Below are 17,555 nucleotides of genomic sequence, written 5' to 3' on the forward strand. Positions count from 1 at the left end.
TGTTGTGGTTTCTTTGTTGTTTCTTCTCCTATTTTTTCTTCTATTCTATCAACAAGTGGTATCAGAGCTCCGAGGGTGGTGAGCATGAGCGTTGAAGGAAAGGCGGCTGAGCGTTGAAGAAAAGGAGGCGTGGTGGCTGTATCAGCGTGAGTCCAAAACTTGAGCGTAAGGCTGTATATTAGCTTGAAGAACAGCATGAAGACCAGAGTGTGGGCTGCTTTGACCTGCGTATAAAGACCAGAAACCAGAATGTTGTTTCTCCTGCGTATATCAGCTTGAAGAACAGTGTGAAGACCAGAGTGTGGGCGACCAGAAACCAGAACGTTGTTTCTCATGTGTGAAGACCAGAGTGTGGGCGACCAGAAACCAGAACGTTGTTTCTCCTGCGTGAAGGCTAAAGGGGGCGTGAAGGCTGAAGGTGCTGTTGCGTGCTGCCAGCTGCGTGTTTTATCAAACCCTCTGCGTGATTGCCGTACTGAGCCTGTGTTGGCTGCCAGAACCTGTTCGGAAGAGGAAAAACCTCTGTTTTCAGTGTTGGCGACCAGAACTTGTTCGGAAAATCCGGGTATTTTTTTTGAAAGAAATTTTGTCTCAGAACTTTTTTTTCCAGAAAGCAGTGAAAGTAAAATTCTTTTAAAAAAAATAAAGGGTCGATGTGAGTAAGTTGAAGGAAAGATTTTATTTTTTGAATTGAAGAAAAACAAAGGGGGAAAGGAAACAAAGGATCTGAAATTAAAAAAACTGTTGAGTTGGGAATTTTATTTTATTTTATTTTATTTTTCTCAGTTTTTTAGAAAGACAAACAAAATTATAAATAATTCCTAGAAAGACTGAAACCCTAGGAAGGAGGAAAAATGGCCAAGATGTCGAATGCAAGATTCGAGGTGGAGAAATTCACCGGAAAGAGCAATTTTGCTCTTTGGAAACTGAAGGTTAAGGATCTGCTTGTGCAACAAGGGTTGCACAAGGCATTGGATGGGATAACTAAGAAACCTGCAACCATGACTACTTCAGACTGGGAGGACTTGGATGCCCGAGCTCTCAGTAACATCCGGTTATGCCTAGCGGATGAAGTTTTCTTCAACATTGTTGAAGAGACTACGACGTCAGGATTATGGGAAAAACTTGAAAATATCTATATGACAAAATCGTTAACCAACAAAATTTATCTGAAAAGACAGTTATACAGTCTTCGAATGAAAGAAGGTTCAAACGTTGCAGAACATTTGAATGTTTTTAATACACTAATATGTCAATTAACAGATATGGAAGTCAAAATACAGGAAGAAGATAAAGCCATAACCTTGCTGTGTTCTTTGCCTGAATCGTGGGATCACTTCGTAACTTCAATCAGCTTCAGCTCTACTAATTCTTTGAAGTTTGAATCAGTCGTGGGAGCTCTCCTGTCTGAAGAAGTACGAAGGAAATCCAACACTGAAACAGTTGCATCAGAAGCCATGGTCGCTAGAGGATGCTCAAAGGAAAGAGGAGAAAAACCAAGGGGGTCTTCCAGGTCGAAATCGAAGGGCAAGAAGTGTAAGGCAAAATGTTGGAACTGCGGTAAAGTTGGACACTTCAAGAAGGACTGTTGGAAACGAAAGGAATCCGAAAACCCGAAGAACGAAGCGAATCAGGTCGATTCAGGTATGATAAACGAAGTTTTATCTGCTGAAGAATTATGTATGATAGATGAAACTTCACTTGAATGTAATGTCTCTCAGAGTTTTGATCGCTGGCTGTTAGACTTTGGTGCTTCGCATCACATGTGCCCACATAGAAATTGGTTTACCTCGTATGAAAATGTAAACGGTAGTTCTGTGTTTATGGGTAACAATGTGTCATGTCAGACTGTTGGGATGGGAGATATTAGGATTAAGATGTATGATAACACAGTTAGGAAATTAACTAGTGTTAGACATGTACCTGATTTGAAGAAAAATTTAATCTCTTTGGGAGTGTTGGATTCAGATGGTTATAAGTTTACAGGTCAGGATGGCATCTTGAAAGTCTTTAAAGGAGCCCTTGTGGTTATGAAGGCATAAAAGGTCGGAAATCTTTACAGGTTAAAAGGAAGTACTGAGATCAGTGAAGCAGCGGTTGCGTTAGAAAAGGAAGAAGCAAGTACTCGTCCATGGCATCAGCGATTGGGTCATATGAGCGAGAAAGGTCTTCATATACTGATGAAACGTAAATCTCTTCCCGGTCTGAAATCCTTAAATTTAGATTTCTGTAAACATTGTGTGTATGGAAAACAGTGTAAACAGAGATTTAAAGTTGGAAATCATAATAGTAAAGATGTTTTAGACTACATTCATTCTGATCTGTGGGGGCCTTCCCTTGTTGTGTCATATGGAGGTGCATTGTATTTTTTAACGTTGATTGATGATTACTCTCGTAAAGTTTGGGTCTATATGCTAAAAAGGAAAGTTGATGTATTAAATGTCTTTAAACAATTTAAAGTAATGGTAGAGAAAAGAACAAGCAAATCTATTAAATGTCTAAGAACTGACAATGGTGGTGAGTTCACTTCTGTTGAATTTGAACAATACTGTAAGGATGAGGGCATTGTGAGACACAAAACTTCTGTTTATACTCCTTAGAAAAATGGTGTTGTTAAGCGTATGAATCAGACTCTTATGGAAAGAGCCATAAGCATGATTAGCAATGATAACTTGCAAAAGGAGTTGTGGGCAGAAGCAGTATCTACTGCTTGTTATTTAGTTAACAGGTCACCTTTAGTAGCAATTGATTGTAAAATTCCTGAAGAAGTTTGGACAGGTCAGTCTTGTGACTATTCAAATTTGAGGATATTTGACTGTGATGCTTATTCTCTTATTCCGAAAAATCAACGTTCAAAATTAGATCCAAAGTTGAAATGTTATGTCTTTGTTGGGTATGACTATGCAGTGAAAGGATATAGGTTGTGGGATCCTACATTGCGGAAGATAGTCATTTGTAGAGATGTAACATTTGATAAATCCTCTTTGTTAAAATCAAATGTTGAAAGAATTGAACAGGAACAGGTATCGCCGAGTCAATGAGTTTAGTTGGAGGCTAGACCTTTTGGTGACAGTCGAAAGGAAGGAGAGACTTCTGGAGAAAAAGGTGTTGAAGACACAAAGGAAGCCGTTGAAGCTTCTGAACCAGTGCAAGTTTCTGAACCAGTTTAGCAACCAGTCGCTCTGAGAAGGTCTACAAGGGAAAGGAAAACTCCCAAAAGGTATGAGGATTCTACTTCATCTTTTGCTTTGATTACTGAAGATGGGGAACCTTCTTGTTATCAGGAAGCAGTAGATGATACAGATAGCGAGAAATGGAAAATGTCTATGGAAGAAGAAATGGACTCCTTAGCCAAGAACAATACCTGGGATCTTGTAGAGCTTCTTGAAGGGAGAAGTGTTGTTGGATGTAAATGGGTCTTCAAGCTGAAACAGAAAGTTGATGGTAGTATTGAAAGGTATAAGGCGCGACTGGTAGCAAAAGGGTATTCTTAGGTTGAAGGTATAGACTTTCATGAGATTTTTTCTCCAGTTGTAAAACTTGTTTCTATACGTACTGTGTTGGCACTAACTGTGTTGCTTAATCTTGAGTTAGAACAGTTAGATGTTAAAACAACTTTTCTACATGGTGATTTGAACAAAGAGATATATATAGAACAACCAGAAGGTTTTGTACGAGGTCGCAGCAGAAGATTAGTTTGCAAGCTCAGGAAATCATTGTATGGTCTGAGGCAGTCTCCCAGACAATGGTACAAGAAGTTTGATTCCTTCATGGTGAGCCAGAACTTTATAAGAAGTGAGTATGATCATTGTGTGTACTTCAAAAGTTTGAATGGAATATTCATTATCTTAGCTTTGTATGTTGACGATATGCTTATTGCAAGCAAAAGCATGGAAGAGATCAACAGGTTAAAAGCTCAACTCTCTAGGACGTTTGATATGAAGGATCTTGGAGCAGCAAAACATATCTTAGGCATGGAGATACACAGAGACAGGAAAAATGGTAAGCTTTGGTTGTCACAACAGAAGTATGTGGAGAAGGTACTTGAAAAGTTCTCTATGAATAATGTGAAACCTGTTAATGTTCCTTTAGCTTCCCATTTTAAGCTTTCTTCAGTTTTGAGTCCTAGAGCTGATGAAGAAAAGCAGTATATGTCTCATGTACCATATGAAAATGCTGTAGGCAACTTAATGTATGCGATGGTATCTACAAGACCTGACATTTCACATGTAGTTGGAGTTGTCAGCAGGTTCATGGCAAATCTAGGTAAAGAACATTGGCAAGCAGTGAAATGGGTGCTTCGATATCTAAGAGGCACAAGTGGCCATTGCATCGTCTTTAATGGTAGTGAAGGATCAGTCTGCGGATATGTAGATGCTGACTATGCAGGTGATTTGGACAAAAGAATATCTACTACAGGTTATGTCTTTACTCTTGCAGATGGAGCAATTAGTTGGATGTCAAAGCTTCAATAAACAGTTGCGTTGTCCACTACTGATGTTATGAAACCAGCTCAGGAAAAGATAGAAAAGATAGATCAACGCCTTAGAATTCAGCCTCTTCGAGGGGGCAACCTCCTTTACATTACATAAATGAACAATTCTTGGATGATACAAATGAAAAGACCTCCTTTCTATATATAGGAGTCTAAGGGGTCATAACATAATCAGAGCCGACATAACAATAATAATGTAAGGGCACAATAATAACAATAGTGGGCTTCTATGTGGCACAATAGTAACAATATGGGCACTACATGGGTACATAAATATAATAAGTGGGTTGTACTAATAACAATAAGGGGTTACACTAGTAGTATAGGGGCCTAACATGCCCCTCTCCTTCAAAAAGCGTTGTCCTCAACGCTTGAATAGTTCTTGATGCTTCTGTATAAAATTCTTGTCCTCCCATGTGGAATCTTCAGCAGGTAAGTTCTTCCACTTGATGAGATACTCTGAAATTGATCGCTTTTGTAGCTGTTGGGTTCTTGTTTCTGTGACTGCTCCAGGTTCCAATATGAATTTTCCTTCCTCTTCAACTTCTGGCAATATTGTTTGAATTGGAAACTTTTGCAACTTTTGAATAAGTGGCCATACTTCTTCGTCCTTCTTCCATTCATCCCTTGCTTCTTTTATCCAATCTAGTTGGATAATAGAAATAGAACAAAATAATGCTTCCACATCCTCATCCTTGAAGAGTCTTCCCATTCGGTACAATCGCCATTTTTTAAGTGCATGTAGTATTGCCAACATTTCCTTCTCATAAATAGCTTGCTTGAGATGTGGCAGTAAAAATACCCAATCAAACATTTTTCACTACGATGTTGATCTACCTATTGTTTCGTTTGATTTTGCACTGAAATGGCGTTATCCTTTAAAAGTTGGAGAACTTGTTGTTGATGCTCGGTGTGATCTTTCTCTGCTTGAACCTTTTTCTTCTTGATATGTCCTTCTATCTCTAGAGTTTGAGGAGTGGTAATTTCTTCCAATCCTTTACAAGATATGGTCGGATTCATTTCTTGATGCTCGATGTGATCTTTCACTTCTTGAACATTTTTCTTCTTGATATGTCCTTCTATCTTGATAGTTTGAGGAGTGGTAATTTCGACCAATGAATTACAAGATATGGTTGGATTCATTTCTTCTTTCTCGATGTGATCTTTCACTTCTTGCACCTTTTTCTTCTTGATATTTCCTTCCATCTTGAGAGTTTGAGGAGTGGTAATTCTTGCCAATGCTTTACAAGATATGGTCTGATTCATTTCTTCTTTCTCTGGGGTGGGGTCCTGGCATATATCCTCTTCTTTTGATGTCTCTTGATCCTTTTCTTCCTCCTCTTCATATTCTATGTAAAATAATTTCTTCTCAGCACACTTATGACCTTTAGTGCATTTTCTATCACAATTGTAGCAAAGCCATTTTTCTCTTTTTTCTTCCAATTGTTGTGGTGTAACCCTTGTAGGTTGTGGAAGGCTAGGAGAAACAACACTTCCATATTTATAGTTGTGAGGGGTACACTTCCTGGTTTCCATAATTTTGCTTTCCACTATGTCACAAAGTCCTTTTACTCTTTCCAATTGTTGTGGTGTTTCTCTAAAGAAGGTGTTGCTCTTTGTATCCTCATAATGTGCTATCATTTCCTCCGTGAAGATTGACCATGTAACAAGTTGTTTACGAGAACAAATCCCTTTGTACCATAAAAATTGATCTGGTTCTAAATATGAAGATGCAATGCATACCTTTTGTAACAGTTGTACACCATGTAGATCAAAATATTGCTCCATCTGAAGTATCCAATTTACTGGATCCTTGCCATCAAACTTCCTCATCTTGCTTTTTCTTGATTTTAGGAGCTTGACCTTGAAACGATTGTAACTCTGTACTTTTGGATCTTTAAGTTCTGAGATTGCGATCTGTAGTAGCCCTCTGTGTCCTCTTTCCAATGCCACTAGTCTGATCCAAATTGGATTCTCTAAGGAAGAGTTATGCACAATCTCCCAAGATGACCTAATTATAGATCTTTTCAGAAGAGTGAACTTGTATGAAGTGCCACGTGTTGCTGTTTCGACCTTTGGATCTGAAAAATGTATACAAGAAACTACAGTCCGTCCTCTTTCTGTACCTTCTTACGAAATTTCAATCCGATCCTCAGAGAGAAAGTTATGACGATTTTCCCCAGGTCACCTATTTTGAATGTAATTCAGGAGTCTGCAAAAAGACCAACTTCCTCAGATCATATCTCCGAAGATATCGCGCGAAAAGCTCTAAAATTCGAACCCAAGGTTCAGCGCGATTTCTTCTCAAAGGGGTTTTTTTGCGACTTCTGAAACGTCACAGAAAAAAAGTTATAGTGAAAATGCCATGATGACCTGTTTGGAGCAGCGAAACCCTAGAATCCAAAGCTCTGATACCAAATGTTATGAAACTAGCTTAGGAAAGGATAGAAAAGATAGATCAACGCCTTAGAATTCAGCCTCTTCGAGGGGACAACCTCCTTTACATTACATAAATGAACAATTCTTGGATGATACAAATGAAAAGACCTCCTTTCTATATATAGGAGTCTAAGGGGTCATAACATAATCAGAGCCTACATAACAATAATAATGTAAGGGCACAATAATAACAATAGTGGGCTTCTATGTGGCACAATAGTAACAATATGGGCACTACATGGGTACATCAATATAATAAGTGGGTTGTACTAATAACAATAAGGGGTTACACTAGTAGTATAGGGGCCTAACAACCGAAGATGAATATATAGCTGCTTCAGATGCCAGTAAAGAAGCAATCTGGTTAAAGGGTTTGCTCGATGAGATTGGAAGAACACAAGAGAAAGTGAATGTACTTTGTGACAGTCAAAGCGCTATTCACTTGGCTACAAATCCTGCTTATAACAGCAGAACCAAGCACATTGATGTAAGGTATCATTTTCTGAGACATGTGATCGATGGCGGAAAAGTAGATCTTAAAAAGGTCCATACACGAGAGAATTGTGCAGACATGTTCACAAAGTCAGTTACAATAGAGAAGCTGCGGTGGTGTTTAGCTTCTCTTGGCTTGCAGAAAAGATGATGAATAGGCATGGGCAAGAAATTAGGAAAATTGTTGTCAAGGTGGAGTTTGTTAGTTTGACAACAAATTAGTAACTTTAGGTAAAATGTAACTAGACAATTTTATACCGAATAATTAGTTATGTAACGACAGTTGATGATATAAAAACTATCAAATGCCCATGAAATGTAATGCGGAGAATCATTGTTAAATAACAAATACAAATCCAAATTCAGTTTAGTTTCTTGGTCATTCTGTTGTGGTTTCTTCTCCTATTTTTTCTTCTATTCTATCAACAAAGATGAGAAAAGTAAATCCATAGTGTCATTAAAGAAACACTTCAAGGTGGAGTAATTTGGGTGAGTGAGAATAGTTAGTCAAGTGTTTAAAGGTGGGCTGCTACTAGATCCACTGGTGGGCTGCGACTGGATCTACTACAGGTGTTGTTGCTCGTTCAACTGGATCTTCTATATCAACGGCTGGATCAATGCCTCAATCATCTGCTTCTTAGAATGTGCTTCTGTAATTGGAAGGGATGCACCCAGAGATGGAAGAAGAGAGGGATGCATCTGTATCTCGATCATAGGGAACACATGAACACATATCTGATTATCAGAATGCATTGAAACTGATTATTAGAGTACTTTTTATATTCAAACATTGAGTTTGTGCAGGTGGTCATTGATTGTTGGGCGCCTTTCTGGTCGAAAAGCTGAAGAGATTGAGAGATATTGGAAGATGAGAAGCATTAATACTGCACTTCTGAAGCCTGTACCTAGTCGCATAACTATAAATCCATGGCTTAAGACTCACATGGTACCAGAGAAAACAGCTTGTTCATATAATATTGTTTACATCCAAAAGCTAAATTCACATGAAGAAGAAGAGCAAGGGGAGGAATAAAGAGTTGAAGATACTAGGAAGAATACAGATTATATGCTTGTCCGGCTTGTAAGTCTTGTTTTAAAGCCCTGTTGTCGGTGTTCATAAGATTATCACTATGTTTGTAAATGTTCATTTATGCTCAATACATTTAGCTAAAGCTAGTTATATGAAAGAAAGAAAATGACTGATAAATATATTTGTCCAGCTACATTTTGTAAATACATGACTAGCATGGATCCCTCACAATAGTGGCCGGCCTAAAGTAAATAGGAAAAACTTAGAAAAATGCCTAACAACATATATAGTATTAAAAATCAATTACTTTTCCTTTTATCTCTTTCTTTTTTTTACTCTTTCCAATGGTCATTTTTCATATTTTTTTTTAAGAAACTTACCAAATTATAAATAGCACCTTCAAGTCATATAACTTCAAATGGAAAAAATCCAAACACTATTAATGTCCAGACGGGGAGTAGATAAATTTCATCCAGAAAGAATGGAACCATCGTTGACTATATTCGACAGTCTGTTACTTGTAAATATGTTCTTCATTTCGTTTGAGTGTATGAAAATGTGTAATATACCCAAATCTGGAAGATGGATTTATTTTCGAATTCCTAATCTAATATGAACCGAGCAATTCTACGAGGAACTTCCACCTAATCCTAGTTACAGGAGCATGGGTCGATACGCAAAAACAGTAGAATAATCTTGTACTTTATATCTCGAAAAACAGAGATACATATGTTCCACCTAACCCTAGTGACAGGAGCATGGGTCGATACGCAAAAACAGTAGAATAATCTTGTACTTTATATCTCGAAAAACAGAGATACATCTGTTTGCTTTGTCGTTACATATTTCTTTTAGTGTTGTTGATGTCATTCATGTTAATTTTGCTAATGGTGAAATGGTAAATGTGGTGAAATGGTAAATGTGGCACCTGAGAATATCGAGATTCAAATTGGTTGGCCCTGATGCTTTTTTAGAATATCATTTTATTAATTTTGTTAATGGTGATATGGTAAATGTGGCACTTGAGAATAACGAGATTTAAATAGGATGGCGCTGATGTTTTTTTAGAATATCATTTTACTTTTTATTTTGGTATGGATGGTGAATTATACATGATGGTAAATGTGGCACCTGAGAATACCAAGGTTCAAATTGGGTGGGGCTGATGTTTTTTTAGAATATCATTTTATTAATTTTTCTAATCGTGAAATGGTAAATGTGGCACCTGAGAATACCGAGATTCAAATTGGATGGGGCTGATGTTTTTTTAGAATATCATTTTATTTTTTATCTTGGTATGGATGGTGAATTATACATGAAGGAAACAATGGAAGAAATTACAACAAAATAGGGCTGGTAACCATATACTAAGTGAGGTAAAGAACTAAATGAAATAACATAAATGAGATAATTTACTAAATCAATTTTAACCTTAAAAGTAGCATGGAGTTTAAAAGTAGCATGGAGTGTAAGACACCTATTCTAACTAAGTTTTCAATATATGTACACTACTGTTATTTCTAAATAAGTATTCAATATATTTGTATTATGCATCCTTTGTATCTAATCTTAAGTTAAAATAAACTTTCATAATTTACGCCAAAATAAACCTTCTTATTAGTCCCTGCCTGGGACTCTTAGCAATCGATCGTGCGTTGACTGCCTATTAATCTTTTATTTGACCAAAAAATATTGCTATACATCACAATTTTAACCAAAGTTTTCATATTAAAAAATAATATAAAATTTATTATGTAATTGCTGATTGGCCAACAAAGTTGAGGGTCTTATTGCCGGCTTCGCAGGTTTCAAGACGGGTAAAAGTAAGATATCCTAAGTTTTTGGTAAGGTTGCTGAATTTCCAAATCCAAATTTCGTGGCTTTTTAGTTTTACCCAAAGTTTTCGGAGGTCTTATTGCCGGGGATATCGATTGAACGTTGTGACAATTCATCTTACCCAAAGTCGAGTTTGCAGAATGTTGTGACAATTAATTTTATCCAAAGTACATTTTATGACAACTGATTTTAAGTTCGGGGCAAAGTTTTTTTAGTATATGTTGGAGACTTAGAGCAGGTGGCAGCTTTTGGTCATGCACAACAGCGAGCTGTTGGTGTCAGGAGACTTCTAGCAGGTGACTTCTAGCAGGTGGCAGTTGCCGGTGCTTGTAATACCGTGTTGAGGGCAACCGTTTTCCTTTCTAATTTAGGAGATTATGCCAAGGAGATTATGCTAAAGAAAACACAGGACCAGGACCTGTGAACCCTGGCGTCGATACAGTGGATCAGACCGTAAAGACCGTGGTTGGCTCTGTCTATCTCAAATTTGATGGAAAAACCCCTTGAGATTCTTCATTTCCGTGATCGAAAGGTTTGTATTGTTATCCCCGTTACAATGTGCCGTCCAAAGAGTCTCATGGCGCAGCCTTAGTCTTTTGTGGAATACAATTTATTCCGGCAGTTTTTTTCATAGTCTTCTCCCCAGCCACCCGCGCTCATTCCTTCCACCCAGCTAAATTGCGAAACCCAGGAATAACTGTTGAGGAGGTGGCTGCTCCGCCCCGTGGTTTCCCATCTTCTGCTATCTCGTTCAGCCTGTACGAAGCGCGGGGTGAATTGCCTGCGTACAGAGAAGTACCTGGGCAACTCTCTCCAGCGTTTCGGACGGCTAGATGCCTTGAAGGATGCCTGGCAGTGGCTGTGAAATCGTCGTTTGAAGACGAAGATAAGTATATTCGTTATTTCCAGGACGTCACCAGTGTCCCGGTGCTTTCTGTCGGCCCACTTATGCCAGTCCTTCAGCCCGTTGCCAGGGGCAGCAAGGGCTCGAATCTGATGGAATGGCTGGACAAGCAGAGGGAAGCGTCCGTCGTGTTTGTGTCGTTCGGCAGCGAGACGTTTCTGTCGAGAGAACAAGTCCGCGAGCTGGCGCTGGGGTTGGAAGCGAGCGGTCTGATGTTTCTGTGGTCTCTGCGTTCTCCAGAGGCCGACCCGTTGGGGCTCCTTCCTGAGGGATTCCAGACTCGAACTCGGGACATGGGGATTATCACTGGGGAATGGGTGCCGCAGCTGCGGATCGTCTCACACCCGGCAGTAGGCGGGTATCTGTGCCACGCCGGCTGGAGTTCCGCCATGGAGGCGCTGAGCTTTGGACTGCCCCTCATACTTGTGCCCATCAAGTTTGATCAGTTTTTGAACGCGCGGCAAATAGCGGCGGAATTGAAAGCCGGTATTGAGATCGAAAGGGAAGACGATGGCTCTTTTCTAAAGGAAAATGTCTGCGAGACTGTGAGAAGGGTTATGGTGGGGGACGAGGGGAAACATTTGAGATTGAAAGCGGCAGAGGCCCGTGACATTCTAGTGGGCAATAATGGGCGCCAGCAGAGCTACATCGATGACTTTGTTCAACGGATCGAACAGTTACGAGGAAAGAAAAATATGGAAGCGGCCGAGAACATTAGGAACTGAGATGTATTGATGGATTGATACCTGGGTAAGTGAGTTGTTTTTTATTTTAATCAAAGTAAATTTGATAATATTGGTCAATAATTTGGAGGAAGTCCAAAATCAAATCCGCATAGGATTAAAATTCTCTGGTTTATTTAAAAAAAATTAATAATAATGTGAATTATATGTTAATTTGGGCCAGATCAAGATCAAACCTTTCGAATTATTTATTGAGAAACTTTTCTTTTAAACTCGACAACTCAACCTGGCAAATCAGGGATGTGGCTGGAAAGCTTGACTGTTTTTGGAAGACCCTCTCTTTTTCGAAATGTTAGAGTGTTGGGTATTCTTTACATTCACAGGCGAAGATCCTATAAGTTGTAATATAAAGATTTCTCTCTTACCTGAAATATCCAAGTAGAGGCTTGATGTTATTATAGTTGTACTCGTCATTGATCTTTTCTAAAAGAGAAATCTAAACCTTTTAGTAGAATTTTTTCTTCGTTGTGCACCAGATGATTTTGAAGGCGAATGACATAGGTTGCAGCTGTGAACTTAGTATTGCTGTAGGGTTCGTACGCAGTTACTAGTGGTTCTTTGAACCTTTCGTTTTGCTCCGGACTTTTCGGTTTCTCCAAAAATGTTCTTGCTGACAAAAGAAAATGATGCTGAAACAGAGAACCATTATTGATATTGTTGTTAGTCCCCGCCGTGCATTGCTGTAGGGTTCGTAGGCAGTTACTAGTGGTTCTTTGAACTTTTTTTTTGCTCCGGACTTTTTGGTTTCTCGACAAAAGAAAATGATGTTGAAACAGAGAACCATTATTGATATTGTTATTAGTAGCTTCCACAATCACAGTGCGGATAATCATTGAAATGGAATTATTTTTAGTGTGATTTTTTAGATTTTCCATATTGGCATTCGTTAATTTAAATATTGAACTTTATTTATGTGTTTTTTTAATTAAATTGATTAATTAAGAAAATATCATATGTTTTTTTGTTTTTTAGAGATAAATTTTGTTTTTTGGAGATAAATTTTGAACCATGATATTGTAACATATATTATTTTATTATTTAAATATATGATAAAGTTAAGAATTTTTACATATATTAATTCTTTTTATAATAATAATAATTTATAATTTAATTAATTTTTGATAATTTTTTATTTATTTTAACCACTTAAATATATTATGAAATAAGTCTTTTGAGTTTATGATGAATTTATGTTTATCACTATTAATATATATTTTTAGTTAAATTATTAAGAGGGTTAAAAAATCAATCAAAACAATAATTATCTTTACTCGTTGTAGTGCTCTTTGCACATGTGGCTTGGGGTGTCTTTGTTTGGGTGAATGTTACATTTGCACTTAGGGGTCAATTGTTCTAGTATTTTCATTGTTCCAGTGGTGGAAGATTGAAGTGATTTTTTGGTTCGTGTGGTTAATGCTATCAATTCTTACTGGATTGACTGTATAAGTTTAAATCAACTAGTGTACTGTACTTTCTTCCTATTGGACTGAATTGGGGGTGGGACGAAATTGATTGGGGAATCCTTTCTTTGCATGCTTATGTACTGTATAAGTTTAAATCAGCTAGTGTACTGCACTTTCTTCCTATTGGACTGAATTGGGGGTGGGACGAAATTGATTGGGGAATCCTTTCTTTGCATGCTTATGTATTGTGAAAAGTTGGCGAGATTTCTCCAGCAACTTTCAAATTTTCTAGCTCGATTTCCCAATCTCTCCTGCTATTTCAGGGCTTTTGTCCCACTCTCCAAGGCTGCATATTGAGGTGGTTGTTGATATACTGGGATCCTTCCGTATAAAAGTATCTTATCTTATCTGCAATTTGTTCGGTGAATTTTCAGTGAATTTTATTTTTAGCTAGACGTGTTAGTTGGTATGAAGAGCATGGCGCCTCAAACATGAGGCTGCCTTGCATGGTTATTTTTGAACGTGGAAAGCATGGCGCCTCAAACATGAGGCTGCCTCGAACATTACTTAGCTTTCAAGTATGTCTCTTAAATATTTTTTTCCATCGTGGAGAATATACTAAAAATATCTATAAAATTGGTATTTCACAATATTCTTTATCTTATCTCTTTGCTTAATATATACACGCAAATATTGATAAATCTTATCTGTTTTCTTAATATATGCATGCAAATAATTGAATTTATCATATGTTAATATGCTTCTTCATTTTTAAAATCTTTAAAAATGGTGAAGGCATTTTCTCTATCTATATTTAAAATAGAAAAAAACCCAATCAATTTGAAATTGATATTAGGATTTATAATAATTAATTTAAATTTTAATCGTTATGAATTACATTTGGGCTTTATTTGAGACTATTTTAAGTGATATGTTTTATTCATTATAAGAATTTTTTTTTTTTTTTTAATTCCATCTTCATATCTAAATTTACTTATAATAACTTAAAATAAAACATATAATTCATTTCACATTCCTAACCTTAAAATAACAAATTCTTTTGACATTCCTAACTTTTAAATAACAAAATCCAAATCCAACTTTTAAATAACAAAATCCAAAAACAAAATCCAAAATCCAACTTTTAAATAACAAAATCCAAAATCCAGGCAACGTGAGAAACATAAATTATATGTATATATGCGTTCATTTAATATTCTGAAAAGTTAATTCCCAAATTCCCAATGATAATTGCACAGGAATATATGTTAATATCTTTGATTGAGATTATTAGACATTGATCTCATTTTGTGTATGTGCATCAACAAAAGAAGCCTATGTAGGGACATCAACATCTACATTCTCTCTTCTTTTCCATATAAAAAAAATATTGATAATATTTATGAATATTTAACCGCAGGTTTTGCACTGGAGATTGGAGATTGTGCTGCTATTAACTATTTTTTTCTTTTAACTTTTTTTAACCTTTTTGGATTACTTTTCACTTTTATGATTAGAACAGTTCTAGTATTGACATTAACATTCCCAAGATATACCTCAAAGGAAAAATTCTGCTATTAACTATTTTTTTCTTTTAACCTTTTTAACCTTTTTGGATTACTTTTCACTTTTATGATTAGAACAGTTCTAATATTGACATTAACATTCAAAAGAAAAATTCTGTTACAAAAACTTACGTCTCTCTCATTAATTTCTCACTCTAAAATGTATTGCATACCCACACTTAGCCTTTCTTGGCACACTCTTAATCCCCACGGCCTGCGATTCCTACAACAAGAGGTTGCAATATGCGTATACTAAATACAAATACAGGAAGCAACATATTTCTGCATCCCAACGGTATTATACAACTAGTTTTCATGTTAAAATTTGGCCACCTTCCATGGAAGTAATTGGCTGGTCGAAACGAGAAGTCTTTAAATAGTCTACTGACATGTTGACTGTTTTCACAACGTGTTGAGCTGACTTAAATAGATGGAGAGCGTTTGTATTGTTGTTGTGGCAGACCCATGAATTTTTTAACAAATTACACATTGAATTCGCATGTTGTTGTATTGTTGTTGTAGCAGACCCTGGCTTGTTGTGGCAGACCCCGGCAGGGACTACCGGTTGTTGTGGCAGACCCCGGCAGGGACTACCTACTGCATGCAGCACTTGTTTCATATACGTGTCTATTGTTAGTTAACTGCTTATATAAATCGTTTTACATTTATTCACTTTAATTGCTACCTATTTTCTACTCTTTGACATCAATTCATTAAAAGTTAATAGATTCACTGTAACAACAACAAACCAAACCCAACATTACCCACAGTAAATTATGTTCACCGAGTGAAAGCAACTGTCTGTTGATTTTCTGCTGAAATTTGGCAGTGTACTAGACTTATGAAGAATTAGACTCCTTTTCCACCACCACGTAATAGTAGAATTCTGAGGGAGTGTATTGTCTCAAGGCTCAAACTCCAGCCTTACGTGATACTTTATTTGGCTAACGTGAGTTTGATCCATTCTCATGAAAAACTTCAGTGGCTTAGATTCGATCCTAATATGCTCTCTAAGCTTTCTAACAATAAGACATAGAAAAGTTTAATGATGCAAACTATGCAATAGGGGCAGTCAATAATGCAGTAGGCTAATTGGAACTTCTTGTGTTCAATAAACAAGATCAAAGTCTGGCAAGGAATGATAATAGGGACTCAAACAAAATACAACAAAATGTAAGAAGTATTCATGCAAAATATTCACCCGCATCAACATGAAGATGCGATTGTAACATTCTTTCAATCCAACTGTTGTTAAAGGAGATTGCGCTATGCGCTACTCAAAGATCAACAAAGCTTCGTACAAAATTGTTAGCTTCATTTACTAAAACAAGAAAAGATCTATAATACAAATAATGACCAAGAACAGATAGCGGGTGCACTTCTATGCGATTCGAACCTGGGTCGCTTCGAATGATTCATACCTGGAAAAAACTTTGGACATGCATTGAAAATGGGAAAATGAATCATTGAGGAGAGTTGTTTATAAAGACTTTTTTATCTGTTTATCCAAAGCATAGTTACCAAATTCGAATTCAATTTGATAAGGAAAAAATTCGAAAATTTGACATTATACGTCTTACAAATACTTAATATTCTTTTTTTTAATATTGGATTTATCTTTTTTTTTTTTCTATTTTTTTATAAGTCTTATCCATTATAAACTGAATTTTGCTATTTTATAATATAGAAATTACTGTTTCTTTTTTTTTTTTTTAAGTTGTCAATTTGGAAGCTTACCATTTTATATCTTTTATAATAATGAATTTTTCCATTTTATAATTTTTTGTAATATAGATTTTATAAGAGTTATTCATTTAACACGATATAGAAATTAGATTTTTTCTTTTTATAAAAGAGGTACCAATTCGCAACCAATTCATTATTTCGTAATTCTTGTTAAAATAGAAGTTATATTTCTTTTAGTTGCAATTATATAGAAATTACTAACTCATCTCTCAATATGTATAAGAGCTATTTATATTATTTAATGTCAATGATAATATTGATTTATTTTTAATTAAATTAATTATTTAATAAAAAATTTAGATTTTTGCATTAGCAATTTATTTTCCATTATACCATATTATGTGGTAGAATAATTTGTAAATAATGTATAATAAAATATCAAAATCAAACTAAAATTAAAATAATCAAATTTCTAACTGTGTATGGAAATCTAAATCTCTAATTACTAAGTTGTTGAGGAATTCCCTGTAAAATTCTTATTGCATAAAATGAGATCTTAACCATAATCTTTGCCATTTTATAGATCCGAAAAGTTTTTGAACGGTAAATGGAAAGCTAAGAATCTCATTACGATAAAAAATCTGCACTGTTCTTAATCCGTTAATCCATAAACCTATAATTGTGAACCTAATATCTAATACACCTTACCAAACTCGAATTGACGTATTAATTCGCAAATAGAATCGAACCAGCTAATTTTTGAATTTTTTTCTGCAGTAGGCCGAACTTGGTAACTATCATCCAAAGTCCCGTCTCACAGTCTCGGCAATAAAAACTCAAACTGGATCACCCAATCATGTTTAAAATAAAAATAATTTATTTTTATTATATAAATGAAATATATTATCGTCTTATGTTAAAAGATCGATATCCATATAGTTTTAAAACTCAACACTATATTA

General features: G+C 36.1%; 1 protein-coding gene across 1 annotated transcript; it reads left to right on the forward strand.

Annotated features, from left to right (window-relative positions):
- Positions 1-333: 333 nt before the first annotated feature.
- LOC149169292 (UDP-glucosyltransferase 29-like) lies at positions 334-12,234 on the forward strand. Its single transcript, XM_089425146.1, has 4 exons — positions 334-565; positions 10,508-10,588; positions 10,825-11,946; positions 12,178-12,234. Exons 1-3 carry the CDS (start codon positions 334-336, stop codon positions 11,919-11,921), a joined length of 1,410 nt encoding a protein of 469 aa, XP_089281272.1. The 3' UTR covers positions 11,922-11,946; positions 12,178-12,234.
- The last annotated feature ends 5,321 nt before the right edge of the window (positions 12,235-17,555 follow it).

This window comes from Pinus tabuliformis, chromosome 4_2 (assembly GCF_031772625.1).
Source record: "Pinus tabuliformis cultivar Carrire ecotype Pingquan chromosome 4_2, CPIR1, whole genome shotgun sequence".
Classification (NCBI taxonomy): Eukaryota; Viridiplantae; Streptophyta; class Pinopsida; order Pinales; family Pinaceae; genus Pinus; species Pinus tabuliformis.